The following is a 22,026-nucleotide window of genomic DNA, read 5'->3' as shown; positions in this document are numbered from 1 at the left end:
CTTTCTGGCCTGCCAGGTCTCTGTGGATAGGTTTGTTGCCAATCTAATGTTTCTACCATTGTAGGTTACAGATCTCTTCTCCCGAGCTGCTTTCAGGATTTTCTCTTTGTCTCTGAGACTTGTAAGTTTTACTATTAGATGTCAGGGTGTTGACCCATTTTTATTGATTTTGAGGGGGTTCTCTGTGCTTCCTGGATTTTGATGCCTGTTTCCTTCCCCAAATTAGGGAAGTTCTCTGCTATAATTTGCTCCAATATACCTTCTGTCCCTCTCTCTGTTTCTTCTTCTTCTGGGATCCCAATTATTCTAATATTTTTTCATCTTATGGTATCACTTACCTCTCAAATTCTGCCCTCGTGATCCAGTAGTTGTTTATCTCTCTTTTTCTCAGCTTATTTTCCATCATTTGGTCTTCTATATCACTAATTCTCTCTTCTGCCTCATTATCCTAGCAGTTAGAGCCTCCATTTTTTTTTTTTACAATTTTAAAAATTTATTTCTGAAATACTTTATTCTTTTAATTAGTACACATTATATTAAGTATAGAATTTCCTTAAAAATTAACTCTAAGTTTCACTGTTAGGACACTGATATGAAGAAGAAAACATATGGCTCTTTTGACTTGTCTTTTTACATTTATCTGAGTAGACTCATATTAAGGTTCTTCTGTGTTATTTCTGTCCAAGTTGTGACAGCTGTTTTATGAACTGTGTAGCATTAAAAAGTTCACTGCAGCCATATAAAATGTGTTTGCTTTGTTTCCCCTTTATATAGTCAACAAGATTTTGGTATTCAATGTAGTTGCCTCCTCCTACCACAAAAACAATTGCCTCCTGGAATGGATTTTGTTCCTTGGAACTGAGCTGTCATTGCCCCACAGCATTTTGGGATCAAAGTATCTATAATCATCAGTTTCAGGGTTTGACTTCATCTCCATGAGATTGTCTAAAATACGAGTAACAGGTAGATTTTGCTATTTCAATATCAGGTTCTTCACTCCTTCCATAACAAACTGTGATCCTGTATTCATGACTCGTGATAAGAGACCCATTGGTTTAGTGGTAGTGTTACCATAGCTGGCAGGAGCTGAAGCCATCTTGGCGAAAGCCTTCCACTGTTTGATATATTGTAAGGGATTAAGGTTGCATCCTGCATCAATTAAAGCTTTTTTGTATTGCTCCAAATCAGCCTCAGGGGGTGCTTGCTGTGCATTTATATAATAAATAAGAAACAGCTTCATTTTATCTTCTGGAGTTCCTGCATCAGGGTCTGATATTATATCTAGAAGAGATTTATCCAGAGTAGTTTTGCTCATTATTTTTTCTTCATATTCAAAATATACATCTAGTTTTCTTGCCTTTATATTAGAGCCTCCATTTTTTATTGGACCTCATTAATAGCCTTTTTAATTTCAACTTGATTAGATTTTAGTCCTTTTATTTCTCTAGAAAGGGTTTCTCTAATATCTTCCATGCTTTTTTCAAGCCCAGCTAGTATCTTTAAAATCATCATTCTGAACTCTAGTTCTGACATTACTAATGTCTGTATTGATTAGGTCCCTGGCAGTCGGTACTGCCTCTTGTTCTTTTTTTTGAGATGTTTTTTCCGCCTTGTGATTTTGTCCAGAGGAGAATAGATGAATGAGAGAATAAAATGCTAACAGGGTAACAACGACCCCAGAAAAATATACACTAAACAAATCAGAAGAGACCTGAAACCGGGGAAAAAGAAAGGGAAAGAAAGAAAAGAGAAAGAAAAAAAAAAGAAAAAGAAAAAGATTAAAAAAAAAAACCACTAACAAACAAACAAAAAATAAAAACAGAATATGATCAAATATTATCAGGCTGGTGCATAGATCAGTGCCACACATTAGATTTTGGGCATATTTTGTTCTGTTAGAAAAAAGTGTCTCCCAAAACTTTAAAGAAAAAAAAACTTATATATGTACAAAAATAAGGGTAAATACGATGAAGGGATAGACTATGATTGGAAAGATGAAAATTATAGAAGATTTTATAAAAGGAATTGATAAGATAAGAAGTTGGTTGAAAAAAGAAAGAAGAGGATTTAAAAAAAAAAAGGGAGAGAATGTGATCAGGCAGGAGACTAGAACAAAGCCATACACTAAAGATTTAGGGTATATTTTGGTCTGTTAGAAGAAACTGTATCCCATAATTTTAAAGAGAGAACAACTTATATATATAAACCAAAAATAAGGTTAACTACTATGAAGGGATAGAATATGATTCTAAAAATGAAAAATAAAAGATTTTTTAAAAAAGGGATTGGTAAGATTTTGGTTGAAAAAGGGAAAAAGAAAAATTCAAAAAAAAAAAAGGATAAAGAAAGTTAAAAAAAAATTAACTTTGAAAGACTAAAGAATCATGGGGGAAAAGCCATGAATTCTATGTGCAGTATTACCCTAGCGCTGGAGTTCTGCCGTTCTCATTGATTGGTAAACTTGGTCTTGGCTAGCTGTTCTTGCTGATCTTCTGGGGGAGGGGCCTGTTGCCGTGGTTCCCAAATGTCTTTGCGGGAGGCGGAATTGCCCCACTCTGGCCCGGTAGGGCTAAGTAATCTGCTGGGCTTTGCTCTTGGGAGCTTTTGTTCCCTGCAATCTTTCTGTACAGCTTTGGAGGCAGAGAGTGAAAATGGTGGCCTCCCTATCTCCGCCCCAGAGGAGCCGAGAACTCGGGGCCCTGCTCCTCAGTGCCCCCCAGAGAAAAGCAGTCACTCCCATCTCCCTGGTCTCTGGTCACACTCCGTGTTCACCCGGCCTGTGACCGAGCGTTTCTATCTCTGGCACCAGACCCCATGTGGAGTCTCCAAACCCAGCAGATACCTGCGGTGCACTCCCGCACTGCTCCTCCCGGGGGAGGAAGGAGAGTCTCCCCGGATCTGCCGCTTGTTGGGTCCCTGCTGGAGGAGCAGTGGGCCCGACTGTGCTGTGGATCACGGTTTAAGGCAACCCTGAGCTGAGTGCCCGCGCCTGGGCTCCGTCTCTGCAGCCGGCTTCCCCACTCCGATACCCGGGAGCTCTGCTGCACTCAGGCACCCCCGGTCTTCCTGTGACCCCAAGGGTCCTGAGACCACACTGGCCCCGCGAGGGTTCCACCCCCTGCTTAGCCACTGGAGGGACGTCCCTCAGCTTCTAAAAGTTCCAAATTTGTGCTCCACTGCTCTGTCACTTGCCAGAAGCGGCTGATGGAGGCCCCTCCCCTGCCGTCTATCCTCCTGAATATCGCCTCGGATTCACTTCTCCGCACGTCCTACCTCCCAGAAAGTGGTTGCTTTTCTGATTAGAGAGTTGCTGCTATTCTTTTCTTCGATCTCCTCTTGAGTTCGTAGGTGTTCAGTGTGGTTTGATCCCTATCTAGCTGAATTCCTGGGACCAGAGGTAATTTAGGTCTCCTACTCCTCTGCCATCTTTGTCCTCCCCCCCACTTTTGTTGATTTTGATGGCAGTTTTCCATGCCTCCTGGATCTGAATATGTCTGTTTTTTCCCCCAGGTTAGGGAAGTTTTCAGGTATTATTTCTTGAAATAAATTTTCTGCCCCCTTTCTCTCTTTTTCTTCTGGGAGTTCTATACTATGGATGATACTATGTTTGATGGAGTCACTGAGTTCCATAAGTCTATTTTCCTTTTGCATAATTCTTTTTTTTTTCTCTTTTGTTCAGCTTGGTTACTTTCTTCCATTACTGTCTTTTGGGTCACTAATTCATTCCTCTGCTTCTTCCTTTCTTCCGTTCATTCCATCAAGCATGTTTCTCTTTTAGTTTATTGTGCCCTTTGGCTCTGTTGTTTGTTCCTTATCTCTTTGTTAAGGTTCTTACTCACGTCTTGCACTCTTTTCTCAATTCCAGTGAATCCTCATAATCATTGCTTTAAATTCTCTATCAGGCATGTTTATTTGTTTTGCTTTGAATGGGCTGTGGCCTTGTCCTATTCTTTCAATTTGCGTAAGTTCCTCTGTCTCCTCATTTTGCCTACCTCTTGGTGTCTGTTTGTGTGTGTTAAGAATGTCAGCTATGTCTTCTCTTCTTGAAAGTAGTGACTTTATGAAAAGGCCCTGTGCAGTGTCCCCTGTGTACTGGAAACTGACACTTCAGTAGAGTATCCTATGTGTGTTGCTTACATCCTGCTTTTGTGTCTGAGTCACTTTTCCTTTCAGTTCAGTCTCCTGCACTGACTCTCTGCCTATTGTGGGCTGTGCTTGTTCTCTGTGATGTTAGTGAGACCTAGGCAAGGCAGCTCTTAGGGGTTACACCTGCTGAAGAACTTGGGGAGGGGGCAGCAGCTTTAGCAAAATTTTCTTTATGCAATAGTCTTATGCTGGATCCCTTGAAGTGCAGGGGCAGCTGGGGGCTGGACTTCAGTGTGAGAGGCTGTGGGTTGCTGGGCACTGTGTGTGGTGATAGGTGGGCATAGCTGAGTCAGGTGTGCAATGGTGACTGGGAACCCAGCAGCTGGGCAGGGCCCGTATGCAACTTAATGAAATTTTCCCTGAGCCCAGGGCTGAGGCTAGCAGCATTGGAGTGTGGGAGTCCTCAGGAGAACTTGTGGGCATGGCACATTGCTAATAAGTTAGTTAGCTAGTGTCTGTGCAGCCCAGGGTCCTGCAGATGGCCCTGTGTTTATGATGGAAAGTGGCACCTGCCAGCTCCCTCATTTTCAGGGAAATCTCCAACATGCTCTGAAATCAGTAAAAACAGATGTGTCTCCTGTTTGCCCTCAGCATTTTGTAGACTGCCTTTTTTTTTATATTACCTCAATGCACAGGCTGCTGTCTCTTAAGGGTAGTGACACAGCTGTTACAGCTATTACCAGCCCTCTGGGCTTGCCCAGTGCTGAGTCAGCTGGCATTTAAAGCTCCAGGTTCCAAATCCCAGTGGTTATACAAACTCATGGAATTCAGCTCCTCTGGTTTTTAAAACCAAAAGATATGGGGATTTGTCTTCCCTCTGCGAGCTCCGTGGTGCAAGGACCTATTTCTCTCCCCTCTCTGCACATGCAGCTCCCTCCCAGTCTTCCTCTACCTTTCTGACCTTCCTAAACGTTCAGATGCAGCTTCTTCTTCTTCTTCTTTTTTTTTTTTTTAAGATTTTATTTATTCATTTAAGAGAGAGAGCACAAGCAGAGGGAGGGGCAGAGGGGGAGAGAGAGGGACAAGCAGTCTTCCTGCTGAGCAGGGAGCCCAATGCGGAGCTTGATCCCAGGACCCTGGGATCATGACCCAAGCTGAAGGCAGATGCTTAACCTACTGAGCCACCTACGTGCCCTAGATGCAACTTCTTCTCTATATTTAGTTGTGAAATTTGTTTTGCCAGTCTTTGGATCTCTGATTTATTGACTTGGATGTGGATGATATTTATTTGTAAACATGGGATGTGGTGAGCCCAGTGTCTTTCTACTCCACCATCATCCCAAGCTCCCCCATATTAACTATTTATTAAATGGTGAAAAGACAGACTATAGGTGTTATTAATCCGTCATGCTAATCTGTTGAAATAATCTTTTTTTTTTTTTCAGCTATCAGCCTGTAGTTGACTATGTAGATGCTCAATTTGAGGCCTATTTTCAAGAAGAATTGAAAATTAAACGTTCCTTCATTGACTACCATGATTCCCGTATACATGTGTGCCTTTACTTCATTTCACCTACAGGACATTCTCTGAAGGCCCTTGATCTATTAACTATGAAGAACATTGACAGTAAGGTGTGTTAGATAAATCCATCAGTCTATCAAGATTTGATAATTATTTTGTGATAATATATAATTTGAAGGTATTTGCATACAAGAACTTGTTAATTTTAATATGTTAAAATATAATTTTTCTTTTTTAAGAAGATTTTATTTATTTATTTGACAGAGAGAGGGAGATAGTGCAAGCAGGGGGAGCAGCAGGCAGGAGAGAGGGAGATGCAGGCTTCCCTCTGAACGGGAAGCCCAACTCAGGGCTTGATCCCAGGACCCTGGGATCACGACCTGAGCTGAAGGCAGACACTTAGCCAACTGAGCCATCCAGGCACCCCCAAACATAATTTTTTCTGTTAATCTTTAAAGCACTGCTCTTAGTTTCCAAGGGATGACATTGCAACTGCAACATACCACAAACTTAGTAGTTCAAACAACAGAAATTAATTTTCTCACAGTTATGGGAAGTAGAAGTCCAAGATGAAGATGCCACCAAGGTTTTTTTTCTTCTAAAACCTCTTTTTTTGAGTGATAGATGGCTGCCTTCTCACCATGTCCTCACATGGTCTTTCCTCTGCACATATCTGATGTTTCTTTTTTTTTTTTTTAAGATTTTATTTATTTGCGAGAGAGAGAATGAGAGACAGAGAGCATGAGAGGGAGGAGGGTCAGAGGGAGAAGCAGACTCCCTGCCGAGCAGGGAGCCTGACGCGGGACTCGATCCCAGGACTCCAGGATCATGACCCGAGCCAAAGGCAGCCGCTTTACCAACTGAGCCACCCAGGCGCCCCATATCTGATGTTTCTATATGTCTGTGTTTCCTCTTCTTATAAGCACACCAGTCTCATTGGATTAGGGCCTATTCTAATGACTTTATTTTCACTTAATCGCCTCTTTAAAGAGTCTTGTTCTGAGATACTGGGGGTTAGGGTCTCAACATATGCACTGGGGAGGGATGATACATTCAGCACATAATAGCATTTGATAAATTTCAACCTTAGTTTGCTTTCCAGAAAAATTTAATTAGGTATGTATTAGGAAAATAAGATAAAGGTTAAAAAATATTAAAATAAAAATTTATGGGTTTTTTGTGATTAAAGTCACAGAGTTGTGGTAATTTGGCTGTATTTTTAAAATTGAATTCATTCTACAGTAGTATAAAACAATCCCATTAACATTACCTGTTACCACTGATTGTGTGGTACGACTAAATTAATTTAGTGTACAGTATTGATGAAAGTCTCTTCTGACTTTTAGTACTCAGTTCAAGAAATTAAATTGATAATGAATTAATCTGACTATCATGAAGTTTTCATGATCCTGGCTAGTGGTCCTATCACAGAGTATTCAGAATGTAATATGTATGTATATATTTTTTCCAATGGAGGGTAAATATACATGTGAAAGAAACTTTTATGTCATGTGTTCTTTTCTACACTTTCTTAAGTTGAAGAGAGAAAAAGTTCTAAAATTTGGTTTGTTTTTATCAAAGAAGGCCCGACCTTTGCTATGTATTGTTCAAACTGGAAAAAAAAATTGTACCTAATCTTATATGTCACCAAGTTGTTGAAAGAAGTTAGATTTCTAGTTAAAATCAAGAGCTGCCTCAATTTCTTGAGTATTACTATATTTAATTGCCAGGGACACACAGTTTTATTTTTAATTTTATGGGTAGCTCTTATCATTAAACAATTTCCAGATATAGAAAATTACTATTTTTTTTTACAGGAACATTACATAAAGGGGTGAGCAGTGGTGTGTGTATGTCTGTTGTCTTCTCCTCTAGGTTGCCTAGTTCCCTTCTGCAATAAGTGACTTTCATTCCTCAAATCTGAACACCTAAAGAATTATTAACATGGAAAATTTCCTTTTGTTATGTGTTAAGGTTTTACTATCATTAGAAGATAGCTTTCTCAGCAATACAATCCAAGATATTTATGTTAGACTTGAACCTACCTTAGTAGTTGTGTGCTTTTTACTGTGGAAGGTATTATTTAAGATTCTAAAATTAGATAAAAATTTGAACATCAGTGTTATATTGAGGCCCTAGATTTGTACAAGGATTTTTTTAAATGTACTTTGAAAAATCTAAAACAAAAACAATATACCTAGAACTGACTTTTATGCACTCTTACTATATCACAGAACTTGACATTATGTAGCTATGATTTAATAAGGTACTTTAACAGTAATAAAATATTTTATAATTTTGCACATTTTTAATTTCTACAAAGTTTAATTATTAAAATGTAAATGCATGGAGACAGGAGTGATCATATTGTAGAACTAGGAAGAAAAGTTTATGAATAAAATTTCAACCTCAAATATGCAATACGGAAATAGTACCTTTTTACAAATTACAAATGAAGATATTTGTGAGCAAGGTATTATACACACATACACATAGACTCAGTCTTCAGAGTATGGTACAAAAAAGGGTCTATGATTTTAGGTGACCTTTGGAAAACACAAGCAAATATATCTACAAAGATGGATTTATGGAGAAGGTGATGAAAATGAATGATATGTAGAAGGACAAAATTAATTTAGTGTACAATATTGACGAAAGACTCTTCTGACTTTTAGTACTCAGTTTAAGAAATTAAATTGATAATGAATTAATTTGACTATCTTATTCTACTACTTACATTTTACTAACTCCAAATGTGTTGAAAGTGTAAGAAAGTTTGAGAAAAGAAATTTGAAACTTCTAAACCTGATTTCTGATAAAAGATTAATCTTCAAAAGTAATGATTATTTTGGAAAGCCATTTTGTGAAGAAGGTATGGTAGTAGCCAGTGATTATCTAGTTGTAAAAATTTATTGTCAGAGCTTGTGAGGTTTTGACATAAAAATTCCAGGATTAACAACAAATCCTCAATGGTGAGATTTTGTTTGCTTCTTTATTTACAGGTGAACATTGTACCATTGATTGCCAAAGCAGATACAATTTCTAAAAATGATTTACAGAAATTCAAGTGTAAAATAATGAGTGAATTGGTTAGTAATGGCATCCAGATATATCAGTTTCCAACAGATGATGAAACTATTGCTAAGATGAACTCCTCAATGAATGTAAGCTTTTAACTATTGAATATCAATTCTATTTTGTGTGGGAATAAAAATACAATTTGTAAGTAACAATATTAGTAATAAATTGTAACTTGTATCTGACAAAGAGACTTTAAAATCTATTGTGGGAAATCTCTTTTCTCTCCTCCCCTCCCCTCCCCTTCACCCCTTCCCTCCCTCCTTCCCACCCACCTTTCTTTCTTTCTCTCTTCTTCTCCCCTCCCCTCCCCTGCCCTCTCCTCTCCTCACCTCTCCTCTCCTTTCCTCTCCTCTCCTCTCCTTTCCTCTCCTCTCCTCCCTGTCAGATCTCCTCACCAACCAGAGGCAACCACTAATCAACTTCCCTCTCTGTAGATGATTTCTCTGTTCTGGACATATCATATGAATAGAATTAATGATATTTAGTCTCTTTATGTACTTATTGGCTATTAGCATATCTTCCCAGGAGAAATGTTTGCTTATATCCATTTTATAAGGATCTGGAAAATGGAAAAAAAGATCCATTTTAAGTGAGCTTTTGTCTTTTTATCATTGAATTGTAAATTCTTTATGTATTCTGGATATAAGTTCCCAATGAGACATATAACTTGGAAATATTTTCTCCCAAGCTGTTGGTCATTTCCTTTCTTTTTGCTATCATTTGAAACACAGAAGATTTAATTTTGATGAAGTCCAATTTATCTATTTGTTGTTGTTGTTTATATTTTTGGTGTCATATCTAAGAATATTTTGTCAAATCCAAAGTAATAAATATTTATGTTTTCTTCTAAGAGTTTAAAAAATTATGGAAAATACACATAACATGAAATTTACCATCTTAAATATTCTACAGTGTACAGTGGAGTGGTATTCATCATTCACATTTTTGTGCTCCCATCATCACCATCTATCCACAGAACTGTTTTCCCACCTTGCAAAACTAAAAGCCTTTATCTGAGAAACAGTAACTCTACATCACCCCTCCCCTCAGCCCATGGAAACCACCATTGTACTTTCTGTCTATAAATTTGACTATTCGAGGTAGTTCCTGAAAACAGAATTATACAATATTTGTCCTTTAATGTCTGTACAGATATCTCTTTGAGTCCTGCTTTTAATTACTTTGAGTACCTTCCAAGAAGTGGAATTGTTAGATTTTATGGAATTCTGTTTAATTTTTTGGAGAACTGTCACACTGTTTCATTATCAACTACAGTTTATCTACATCCTAGCCAATGCTGCTGCTTTTTTTTTTTTTCCTTAAATAATAGCTAGTCTTAATGGATGTGAGCTGGTATCTCACTGTACTTTTGATTTGAATTTTCCTAATGATTACTGAAGTTGAGCATCTTTATATGTGTTTTTTAAGTTTGTATACCATCAGTGGAGAAATGAGTAAATACCCATTTTATTTAGTTTTCTGATTTGTTGGTGTGCTGTTGTTCATAGTATTCATTTATGATTATTTTTATTTCTGCAATGTTGGTGGTAATGTGTCTCATTTCTGATTCTAGTAACTTGAGTCTCTTCTTTTTATCTTGGTTGATCTGGCTAAAGGTTGGTCAATTTTGTTGATCTATTCAAAGAACCCACTTTTAATATCTTTGATTTTTCTATATTTTACTGTTCCTTATTTCATTAATTCACACTTTACCCAGTATTATTTCCTTCCTTCTGCCTGCTTTAGGTTTAGATCTTTCTTCTTTTTTTTTAATGTCTTAAAATTAATGGTTAGGTTGCAGATTTGAAATTTTTCTTTTTTCTTTTTTTAAAATTTAAAATCAATTAAATAACATATAATGTATTATTAGTTTCAGAGGTAGAGTTTAGTGAGTTCAGTTGCATGTAACACCCAATGCTCATTACATCATGTGCCCTTTTTAATGCCCATCCCCCAGTTACCCCATCCCTCCACCCACCTCCCCTCCAGCAACCCTGTTTGTTTCCTATAGTTAAGAGTCTCATGGTTTGTTTCCATCTCTGATTTTGTCTTATTTTATTTTTCCTTCCCTTCCCCTCTGTTTATCTGTTTTGTTTCTTGAATTCTACATGAGTGAAATCATATGCTATTTGTCTTTCTCTGGCTGACTTATTTTGCTTAGCATAATACCCTCTATTTCTTTCCACGTCATTGCAAATGTTAAGATTTCATTTTTTGATGGCTGAGTAACATTCCATTATATATATATATCACACCTTCTCTATCCATTCATCATTCAGTGGACATTCAATGGACATTTGGGCTCTCTTCATAGTTTGGCTATTGTTGATAATGCTGCTACAAAACATTGGGGTGTATGTACCCCTTCAAATCAGTATTTCTGTATCCTTTGGGTACATACCTAGTAGTGTAATTACTGGATCTTAGGGCAGTTCTATTTTTAACTTTTTGAGGGAACCTCCATACAGTTCTCCAGAATGACTGCACCAGTTCGCATTTCTATCAATGGTGCAAGAAGGTTCCCCTTTCTCCACATCTTGTCAACACCTCTTGTTTCTTGTGTTGTTAATTTTAGCCATTCTGGCAGGTGTGAGGTGGTATATCATCATGGTTTTGATTTGCATTTCCCTGATGATAACTTACATTGAGCATCTTTTCATGTGCCTGTTAGTCATTTGTATGTTCTTTGGAAAAGTGTCTATTTTTGTCTTCTGTCCAGTTCTTAACTGGATTATTTGTTTTTTGGTTGTTGAATTTAATAAGTACTTTATAGGTTTTGGATACTAACCCTTTATCAGATATGTCATTTGCAAATATCTTCTCCCATTCCGTTGTTTGCCTTTTAGTTTTGTTGATGGTTTCCTTTGCTGTGCAGAAGCTTTTTATCTTGATAAAGTCTCAATAATTCACTTCTGCTTTTGTTTCCCTTGCCTCAGGCGATGTATCTAATAAGAAGTTGCAAGGCTGAGGTCAAAGAGGTTTCTGCCTGTGTTCTCCTCTAGGATTTTGATGGATTCCTGTCTCACATTTAAGTCTTTCATCCATTTTTAATTTATTTTTGTTTTATGGTGTAAGAAAGTGGTCTGGTTTCATCCTTTTGCATGTTGCTTCCCAGTTTTCCTGGCACCATTGTTGAAGAGACTGTCTTTTTCCCTTTGGATATTCTTTCCTGCTTTATTGAAGATTAGTTGACCATAGATTTGAGGGTCCATTTCTGGGTTCTCTGTTCTGTTCCATTGATCTATATGTCTGTTTTTGTTTCAGTACCATATTGTCTTTTTTTTGAAGATTGTACTTATTTATTTGACAGAGCGAGAACACCAGCAAGGGGAGCTGCAGAGAGAGAGGGTGAAACAGGCTCCCCACTGAGCATGGAGCCCAATGCAAGGCTTGAACCCAGGACCCTGGCATCATGACCTAAGCTGAAGGCAGATGCTTAACTGACTGAGCAACCCAGGCACCCCAGTACCTTACTGTCTTGATGGCTACAGCTTTGTAATGTAGCTTAAAATCCAGAATCGTGATGCCTTCAGTTTTGTTTTTCTTTTTCACAATTGTTTGGCTATTTGGGGTCTTTTCTTGTTCCGTACAAATTATAGGATTGGTTGTTCTAGTTCTGTGAAAAACGCTGGTAGTATTTTGATAGAGATTGCATTAAATGTGTAGATTGCTTTGGGTAGTATCGAAATTTTAGCAATGTTTGTTCTACAAAACCATGAGCACAGAATGTTTTTCCATTTATTTGTGTCCTCTTTCACTTCTTTCATAAGTGTCCTATTGTTTTCAGAGTATAGATTTTTTACTTCTTTAGTTAGATATATTCCTCGGTATCTTACCATTTTTGGTGCAATTGCAAATGGGATTGATTCCTTGGTTTCTTTATCTGCTGCTTCATTAATGGTGTATACAAATGTAACAGATTTAAGAGGAAGATGGCAGAGGAGTAGGGGGCCCTAATTTTGTCTGGCCTCTGGAATTCATCTACATAGCTATCAAATCTTTCTGAACATCTGTGAACTCAACTGGAGATCTAAGAAAAGAATTGCTGCAATTCTACAAATAGAGAACCAACTACTTTTTGCAAGGAATCCCAGGCTGAATATCAAGATAAACCATGGGGGCAGAGGGAGGGAACCTCCATAAGCCGGCTACTGGAAAGTGATATAGCAGTAGAGTGCAAAATCAAAACTTTTAGAGGTCTGCTCCAGTGAGGGATGTTCCTGTCTGAGGCACTCAGGTGGCAAAGTGGGCAGAATCCTAGGTGGAACAGTGTGGTCTCAGGATTCCTGGGGTCACAAAAAGAATGGGGGTGCCTGAGTGCTGCAGAGTTCCCAAACATTGGAGTAGGGAAGCCGACTACAAACAGAGCCCAGGAATGGGCTTTCAGCTGTGTTGCCATAAACCATGAACCTTGGCCGGTCAGGCAACCACTCTCCAAGCAGGGGCCCAACAAGAGGCAGAACCGTGGCAAGACTCCTCTCTATCCCCCAGGGGGAGTGGTGAAAGTGCATGCCACAGGAGTCTGTAAAGTTTGGAGACTCAAAATGGGGTCAGGAGCCTGAGATAAAAATAACTTGGTCACAGGTTGGGTGAACAGAGTGTAGATGGAAACCAGGGAGACAAGAGTGATTGACTGCTTTTCTGTGAAGACTCACTGAAGAGGTGGGGGGTGCAATATTTCAGATCCCCAGCTGGAGATTGGGAGATTGCAATTTTGATTTTCATCCTCTAAAGTGGTGGAGAAAGCTTTCAGGGAACAAAAGCCACGTAGAGCAATCTGAAGGCATTCACAACGAGCCTGGCCTCCTGGCAAGGGTGGTGCGATTCGGACAGGGCAAAGACACCTGAGAATCAGCACAACAGAACCCTCCACCAGAAGATCAGCAGGAACATCCTAATACCAAGTGTTTTTTTTTATTTTTTGTTTTTTTTATTGAAAAAAATATATTGTTATTTTTATTATTTAAAATTTTTTATTATGTTCAATTATCAAACATATAGTACATCAAAAATATTGATGTAGTGTTCAGTGATTCAAGAGTTGGGTATAACACCCAGTGCTCATCACACACGTGCCTAATATCTATCACCCAGTTACCTGATCCCCCACCTCCCTCCCTTCTGTAACCCTCAGTTTGGTTCCCAGGGTCCAGAGTCTCTCATGGTTTGTCTCCCTCTCTGATTTCTTTCCATTCAGTATTCCCTCCCTTCCCCTGTGGTCCTCCATGCTATTCCTTATATTCCACATATGATGAAACCATATGATAATTGTCTTTCTCTGCTTGACTTATTTCACTTAACATAATACCCTTCAGTTCTATCTATGTCGATGCAAATGGTAGGTATTCATCCTTTCTGATGGCTGAGTAATATTCCATTGTATATATGAACTGCATCTTCTTTATCCATTCATCTGTTGAAGGGCATCTTGGCTCCTTCCACAGTTTGGCCATTGTAGACATTGCTGCTATGAACATTGGGGAGCATGTGCCCTTCTTTTCACTACATCTGTATTTTTGGGGTAAATAACTAGTCGTGCAATTGCTGAGTAGTAGGGTAGCTCTATTTTTAATGTCTAGAGTCACCTCCATACTGTTTTCCAGAGTAGCTGTACCAGCTTACACCAACAGTGCGAGAGGGTTCCCCTTTCTCCATATCCTGGCCAACACTTGTTTGCTGTCTTGTTAATTTTTGTGATTCTAACTGGTGTAAGGTGGTATCTCATTGTGGTTTTGGTTTGTATTTCCCTGATGGCTAGTGTTGTTGAACATTTTTTCATGTGTCTGTTAGCCATTTGTATGTCTTCTTTGGAGAAGTGTCTGTTCATGTCTTCTGCCCATTTTTTGACTGGATTATTTGCTTTTTGGGTGTTGAGTTTGAGAAGTTCTTTATAGATCTTGGATACCAGCCCTTTATCTGATATGTCATTTGCAAATATCTTCTCCCATTCTGTGGGTTGCCTCTTAGTTTTGTTGACTGTTTCCTTTGCTGTGCAAAGGCCTTTTATCTTGATGAAATCCCAATAGTTCATTTTTGCTTTTGTTTCCCTTGCCTTTAGAGACATGTTTTGAAAGAAGTTGCTGTGGTCAATGTTAAAGGGGTTGCTGCCTATGTTCTCCACTAGGATTTTGATGGATTCCTGTCTCACTTTGAGGTCTTTCAGCCATTTTTAATTTATCTTTGTGTATGGTGTAAGAGAATGGTCTAGTTTCATTCTTCTGCATGTGGCTGTCCAACTTTCCCAACACCATTTGTTGAAGGAACTTTTTTTCCATTGGATTTTCATTCCTGATTTGTTGAAGATTAGTTGACCACAGAGTTGAGGGTCCATTTCTGGAGACTCTACTCTGTTCCATTGATCTATGTGTCTGTTTTTGTGCCAATACCATGCTGCCTTGATCTCAGCTTTGTAATATAGCTTTAAGTCAAGCATTGTGATACCCCCAGCTTTGGTTTTCTTTTTCAACAATCCCCTGGCAATTCGGGGTTTTTCTGATTCCATACAAATTATAGGATTGTTTGTTCCAACTCCGTGAAAAATGCCAATGGTATTTTGATGGGGATGGCACTGAAAGTGTAGATTACTCTGGCAGCATAGGTATTTTCACAATGTTTATTCTTCCAATCCATGAGCATGGAATGTTTTTCCATCTCTTTGTGTCTTCCTCAGTTTCTTTCATAAGTGTTCTGTGATTTCTAGAATATAGATCCTTTACCTCTTTGGTTAGGTTTATTCCTAGGTATCTTATGGTTTTTGGTGCTATTGTAAATGGGGTCGATTTTTTAAAATTTCTGTTTCTTCAGTCTCATTATTAGTGCATAGAAATGCAACTAATTTCTGTGCATTGATTTTGTATCCTGCCATGTTGCTGAATTGCTGTACGAGTTCTAGTAATTTGGGGGTGGAGTCTTTTGGGTTTTTCACATAAAGTATCATGTCATCTGTGAAAAGAGAGAGTTTGACTTCTTCTTTGCCAATTTGAATGCCTTTTATTTATTTTTGTTGTTTTATTGCTGTTGCTAGGACTTCTAGTACTATGTTGAATAATAGAGGTGAGAGTGGGCATCCCTGTCATGTTCCTGACCTTAAGAGAAAAGCTCTCATTTTTTCCCTATTGAGAATGATATTCACTGTGGGCTTTTCATAGATGGATTTATGATATTAAGGTATGTTCCCTCTATCCCTATACTTTGAAGAGTTTTCATCAATAAAGGATGCTGTATTTTGTCAAATGCTTTTTCTGCATCAATTGAGAGGATTGTATGGTTCTTGTCTTTTCTTTTATTAATGTGCTCTATCACATTGATTGATTTCTGAATGTTGAACCACTCTTGCATCCCAGGAATAAATCCCACTTGGTCATGCTGAATAATCCTTTCAATATACTGTTGGATCCTATTGGCTAGTGTCTTGGTGAGTATTTTGGCTCCATGCTCATCAGAGATATTGGTTGTAATTCTCCTTTTTGATGGGATCTTTGTCTTGTTTGGGAATCAAGTTAATGCTGGCCTCATAGAACTAGTTTGGAAGTTTTCCTTCCATTTCTATTTTTTGGAACAGCTTCAGTAGAATAGGTATGATTTCTTCTTTAAATGTTTCATTCTTTAAATGAATTCCCCTGGGAAGCCATCTGGCCCTGGACTCTTGTTTTTTGGGAGATTTCTGATTTCTGCTTCAATTTCCTTGCTGGTTGCTTGTCTGTTCAGATGTTCTACCTCTTCCTGTTTCAGTCTTGGTAGTTTATAAGTTTCCAGGAAAGCATCCATTTTTTCCAGATTGCATAGCTTTTGGCATATACCTGATGGTAATAAGTTCTAATAATTGTCTCTATTTCCTTGGTACTGGTTGTAATTTCTCCCCTTTCATTCACGATTTTATTAATCTGGGTCCATTCTCTTTTCTTTTGGGTAAGTCTGGACAGATGTTTATTGATCTTATTCATTCTTTCAACAAACGAATTTCTAGTTTCATTGATCACTTCTACTGTTCTTCTAGTTTCTATTTCATTGATTTCTGCTCTAATCTTTATTATTTCTCTTTTCCTGCTTGGTTTAGGCTTTATTTGCTGTTCTTTCTCCAGATCCTTTAGTTGTAAGATTAGCTTGTGCATTTGGGATATTTCTACTTTTTTGAGAGAGGCATGGATGGCTATGTACTTCCCTCTAAGGACTGCCTTTGCAGTATACCCTAGGTTCTGAGCCAATGTGTTTTCATTTTCATTGGTTTGCATGAATTGTTTAAGTTCCTCTTTAATTTCCTGGTTGACCCATCCATTCTTTAGCAGGATGCTTTTTAACCTCCAAGCGTTTGCATTCCTTCCAAATTTTTCCTTGTGGTTGAGTTCCAGTTTCAAAGCACTTTGGTCTGAAAATATGCAGGGAATAACCCCCATCTTTTGGTACTGATTTGTGAGCCGGTATATGATCTATTCTGGAGAAAGTTCCATGTGCATTAGAGAAGAATGAGTATTCTGTTGTTTTAGGGTGGAATGTTCTGTATATATCTATGATGATGTCTCTTACTATTAATGTATTATTATCAATATGATTCTTTATTTTTGTTATTAGTTGGCTTATGTAGTTGCTGCTCCCATTGGGGGCATAGATATTTACAATTGTTAGACTTTCTTGTTGGATAGGCCCTTTAAGTATGATATAGTGTCCCCCTACATCTCTTACTACAGTTTTGGTTTAAAATCTAATTAGTCTGTTATGAGAATTGCTACCCCAGCTTTTTTGAATGCCATTACCATGATAAATGGTTCTCCATCCCCTCACTTTCGGTCTGGATGTGTCTTTAGGTTCAAAATGAGTCTCTTGTAGACAGCATATGGATGGGTCCTGCTTTTTTCTCCAATCTGAAACCCTGTGCCATTTCATGGGTGCATTTAGGCTGTTCACTTTGAGAGTAACTTTTGAAAGATATGAATTTAGTGCCATGGTATTGCCTGTAAAGTCCCTGTTTCTATAGATTGTCTGTGTTAATTTTTGGTGCATATTACCCTTGGGATCTTTCTTCTTTTATAGAACCCCCCTTAATGTTTCTTGCAGGGCTGGCTTGGTGGTCACATATTCTTTCAGTTTCTGCTGGTCCTGGAAGCTCTTTGTCTCTCTGTCCATTCTGAATGACAGCCTTGCTGGATAAAGTATTCTTGGCTGCATGTTCTTCTCATTTAGCATCTGAATATGTCTTGCTAGCCATTTCTGGCTTGCCAGGTCTCTGTGGATAGGTCTGATGTTATTCTGATGTTCCTCCCTCTCTACGCAAGAAATCTCTTCCCCCTAGCTGCTCTCAGGATAGGCTTCCTTGGCTCTAAGATTTATAAGCTTCACTATTATATGTCATATATCATATATATACATAATATATATGATATATTTTTATTGGTTTTGGAGGGGTCCTCTCTGCCTCTTAGACACAAATGCTTGTTTCCAGATTAGGGAAGTTCTCAGCTATGATTTGCTCAGTTACACCTCTGGCCCTCTCTCTCTCCACCCTCTTAGGGATACTAATAATTCTGACATTGGAATGTTCATTGTGTCATTGATCTCTCTAAGTCTATTTCCATAGGCTACTAGTGCCTATCCCTATCTTCCTCAGCTTCTTTCCTTTCTATCAGCTTATCTTCTAGATCTCTAATCTGTTCTTCTGCCTCACCCTGGCTGTTAGAGTATCCAGTTTAGACTGCATCTCGTTCATAACATTTTTAATTTCGGCCTGATTAGATCTCATTTCTGCCCTTAGAGATTCTATATTGTCACTAATGCTTTTCTTCAGCCTAGCTATTGACTTCATGATTGCTATCCTGAAGTCTGTCTCTGCCATTGTGCTTATATCTATATCCATTAGTTCTGTGGCAGAGGACATTGTCTCTGGTTCTTTTCTTTGTTGGGAGTTCCTCCTCCTCCTCATTATGTTGAGGGATCATTGAGGGAATGGACACAGTCCAAAATATCAACCACGCCCCAAGCAAAATGCTCCGTAGAAAAAATCTGAAGTGGTCGAACGCTACCACAGATACACCACTAAAGCCAAGATGATCCAAATCAATAAGATGAAAGAAAAAAGAAGAGAGAGAAAAAAAAGAGGGGGAGGTGGGGAAAGAGATTATAATCTCTCAGGGTGGACACAGCGGGGTAATGCTCTGTTGCTTATACTACCATGTGGAGTCTCTGTAAGCAGGGCTCCCTCCCCTCCACAGTCCTCAAAGTTCTTATTTCCCCTAAATCCACTCCACACCTCCTACCTTCCAGAGGTGCTTGCTTTTCTACTTGTAGACTTGCAGTTTTGTTCTTTCAGGCCTCTGATTTCTTGGGTGTTCAGACTGTTTTGATAATTATCTAGCTGTGTCCAAGGGATGAGGCAAGCTTAGGATCCCCCTATTCCTCTGTCATCTTAACTCCTCCTCAAATCATATTTGAAAGGTAAACCCTGTAGTTAGACTTAAATTTCAATTCTATCTTCTGTATTTAAAAGTGATAGCATGCTTAGAACAAACTATTCTAAAATTTGTATGGAACCACAAAAGACCCCAAATAGTCAAAATAATGTTGAAAAGAAATGCAAAGCTGGAGGCATCGCATTTCCAGACTTCAAGCTATATTACAAAACTGTAATCATCAAGACATGATGGTGCTGGCACATAAACAAACACATAGATCAATGGAACAGAATAGAGAACCCAGAAAAGTACTCTCAACTCTATGGCCAACTAACCTTTGACAAAGCAGGAAAGAATATCTAATAGAAAAAAGACAATCTTTCAACAAATGGTGTTGGGAAAGTTGGACAGCTACATGCAGGAGAATGAAACTGGACTACTTACACCATACACAAAAATAAATTCAGGAGTGCCTGTATGGCTCAGTCTGTTGAGCATCTGCCTTTGGCTCAGGTCGTGATCCCAGAGTCTTGGGATTGAGCCCTGCATCAAGCTCCTGACTCGGCGGGGAGTCTGCCTCTCCCTCTCCTACTCCCCTTGCTTGTGCTCTGTCTCTCTCTCTTTATGTCAAATAAGTAAGTAAAATCTTTTTAAAAATTCAAAATGGAGGGGCACCTGGGTGGCTCAGTCATTAAGCATCTGCCTTCAGCTCAGGTCATGATCCCGGGGTCCTGGGATCGAGCCCCACATCGGGCTCCCTGCTCGGCGGGAAGCCTGCTTCTCCCTCTCTCACTACCCCTGCTTGTGTTCCCTCTCTCACTGTGTCTCTCTCTGTCAAATAAATAAAATAAAATCTTTAAAAAAAAATTCAAAATGGGTGAAAGACCTAAATGTGACACAGGAATCCATCAAAATCCTAGAGGAGAACACAAGTAGCAACCTCTTTCACCTTGTCCCCAGGAACTTCTTCCTAGACATGCCTCCAAAGGCAAAGGAAACAAAAGCAAAAATGAACTTTTGGGACTTCATCAGGATAAAAAGCTTCTGTACAGCAAAGGAAACAACAAAACTAAAAGGCAACCTATGGAATGGGAGAAGATATTTGCAAATGACATATCAGATAAAGGGCTAGTATCAAAAATCTATAAAGAACTTATCAAATGCAACAGCCAAAAACCAAATAATCCAGTCATGAAATGGGCAGAAGACATGAACAGACATTTCTCCAGAGAAGATATACAAATGTCCAACAGGCACATGAAAAAATGCTGAACATCACTCGGCATCAGGGAAATACAAATCAAAACCACAATGAGATACCACCTCACACTGGTCAGAATGGATAAAATTAACAAGTCAGGAAACAACAGATGTGACTCAACTATATGGAATGAACTGAGGGTTGCTGGAGCCAAGAAACAGACTCTTTTTTTTTTTAAATTTATTTATTTGACAGATAGAGACACAGTGAGAGAGGGAACACAAGCAGGGGGAGTGGGAGAGGGAGAAGCAGGCTTCCCGCTGAGCAGGGAGCCCCATGCGCGGCTCGATCCCAGGACTCTGGGATCATGACCTGAGCCGAAGGCAGACGCTTAACAACTGAGCCACCCAGGCGCCCCAAGAAACAGACTCTTAACTATTTGATAACAAACTGATGGTTATCAGATGGGAGATGGGTTGGGGGATGGGTTAATTTGGGTGATGGGGCAATTTGGTGATGGGCATTAGGGAGGGCACTTGATATAATGAGCACTGAGTGTTACATGCAACTGATGAATCACCGAATTCTCTCCCTGAAACTAATAATACATTATATGTTAACTAACTTGAATTTAAACAAAACAGAACAAACCAAAAAAACCCATATCATCCTATCCACAAATATGAGTCAAGAATTCATAAGATAAAAGGATGTAAAGTATGACACCATATATTTAAAACGTGGTGAGGGGGAATAGAAATTTGGTTCTTTTAAGATGGGTTCAAACTTAAATGACCATCAACTTAATATAAGCTACTATACACATAAGATATTATATATAAAACTAATGGTAAAAAAAATAAAAAATCTAAAATAGATAGTAAAAAGAAAAAGAAATAGAAGAATAACACTAGAGAAAAACATTAAACCATAAGGGAAGAATGCAACAGAAGGAGGAAGGATGAGAGAACTATAAAAACAACTGTAAAACAATAACTGGTAATAAGTACTTATTATCATTAATCACTCTAAAGGTAAATGTTTTAAATAATCCAAAGACAGAATTACTGGACGTATAAAAAAGCAAGACCAGATGAATGGATAAAGAAGCTGTGGTCCATATATACAATGGAATATTACTCAGCCATCAGAAAGGAGGAATACCCAAATTTTACATCAACATGGAGGGGACTGGAGGAGATTATGCTAAGTGAAATAAGTCAAGCTAAGAAAGTCAATTATCATATGGTTTCACTTATATGTGGAACATAAGGAATAGCATGGAGGACATTAGGAGAAGGAAGGGAAAAATGAAGAGGGGGAATCGGAGGGAGAGAGGAACCATGAGAGACCATGGACACGAGAAACAAACTGAGGGTTTTAGAGGGGAGGGGTTGGGGGGATGGGTTAGTCAGGTGATGGGTATTAAGGAGGGCATGTACTGCATGGAGCACTGGGTGTTATACGAAAACAATGAATCGTGGATCACTACATCAAAAACTAATGATGTATTGTATGGTGACTAACATAACATAATAAAATTAAATTAAATTTAAAAAATAATAAAATGGTTAAAATGGCAAAAAAAAAAAAAAAAGCAAGACCCATGTATTGTCTATAAGAGATTCACTTCAGACCTAAAGACACACACAGATTAAAAGTGAAGGTATGAAAAAACATTTAAGTTGTAAATGGAGGGGTGCCTGGGTGGCTCAGCTGTTAAGTATCTGCCTTCGGCTCAGGTCATGATCCCA

The 22,026-nt window shown here is 38.6% G+C and overlaps 1 protein-coding gene and 1 pseudogene across 1 annotated transcript in view; one reads left to right on the top strand and one right to left on the bottom strand.

Moving 5' to 3' along the window:
* The window catches only part of SEPTIN14 (septin 14), a 39,881-nt gene that overhangs the window by 5,777 nt on the left and 12,078 nt on the right, over nucleotides 1-22,026 (top strand). The window contains exons 3-4 of the mRNA XM_064590380.1: nucleotides 5,532-5,718; nucleotides 8,611-8,772. Coding sequence (XP_064446450.1) covers nucleotides 5,532-5,718; nucleotides 8,611-8,772 — 349 coding nt within the window. The remainder of the gene's footprint in view (nucleotides 1-5,531; nucleotides 5,719-8,610; nucleotides 8,773-22,026) is intronic.
* Nucleotides 510-3,698, bottom strand: LOC123842793 (sec1 family domain-containing protein 1-like; annotated as a pseudogene).

This window comes from Mirounga angustirostris, unplaced genomic scaffold, assembly GCF_029215605.1.
Source record: "Mirounga angustirostris isolate CCGP_5_RB_7025 unplaced genomic scaffold, mMirAng1.0.hap1 SCAF_5, whole genome shotgun sequence".
NCBI lineage: Eukaryota > Metazoa > Chordata > Mammalia > Carnivora > Phocidae > Mirounga > Mirounga angustirostris.
Note: the sequence above shows the minus strand (reverse complement) of the source record. Positions and strands in the feature narration are given on the sequence as shown.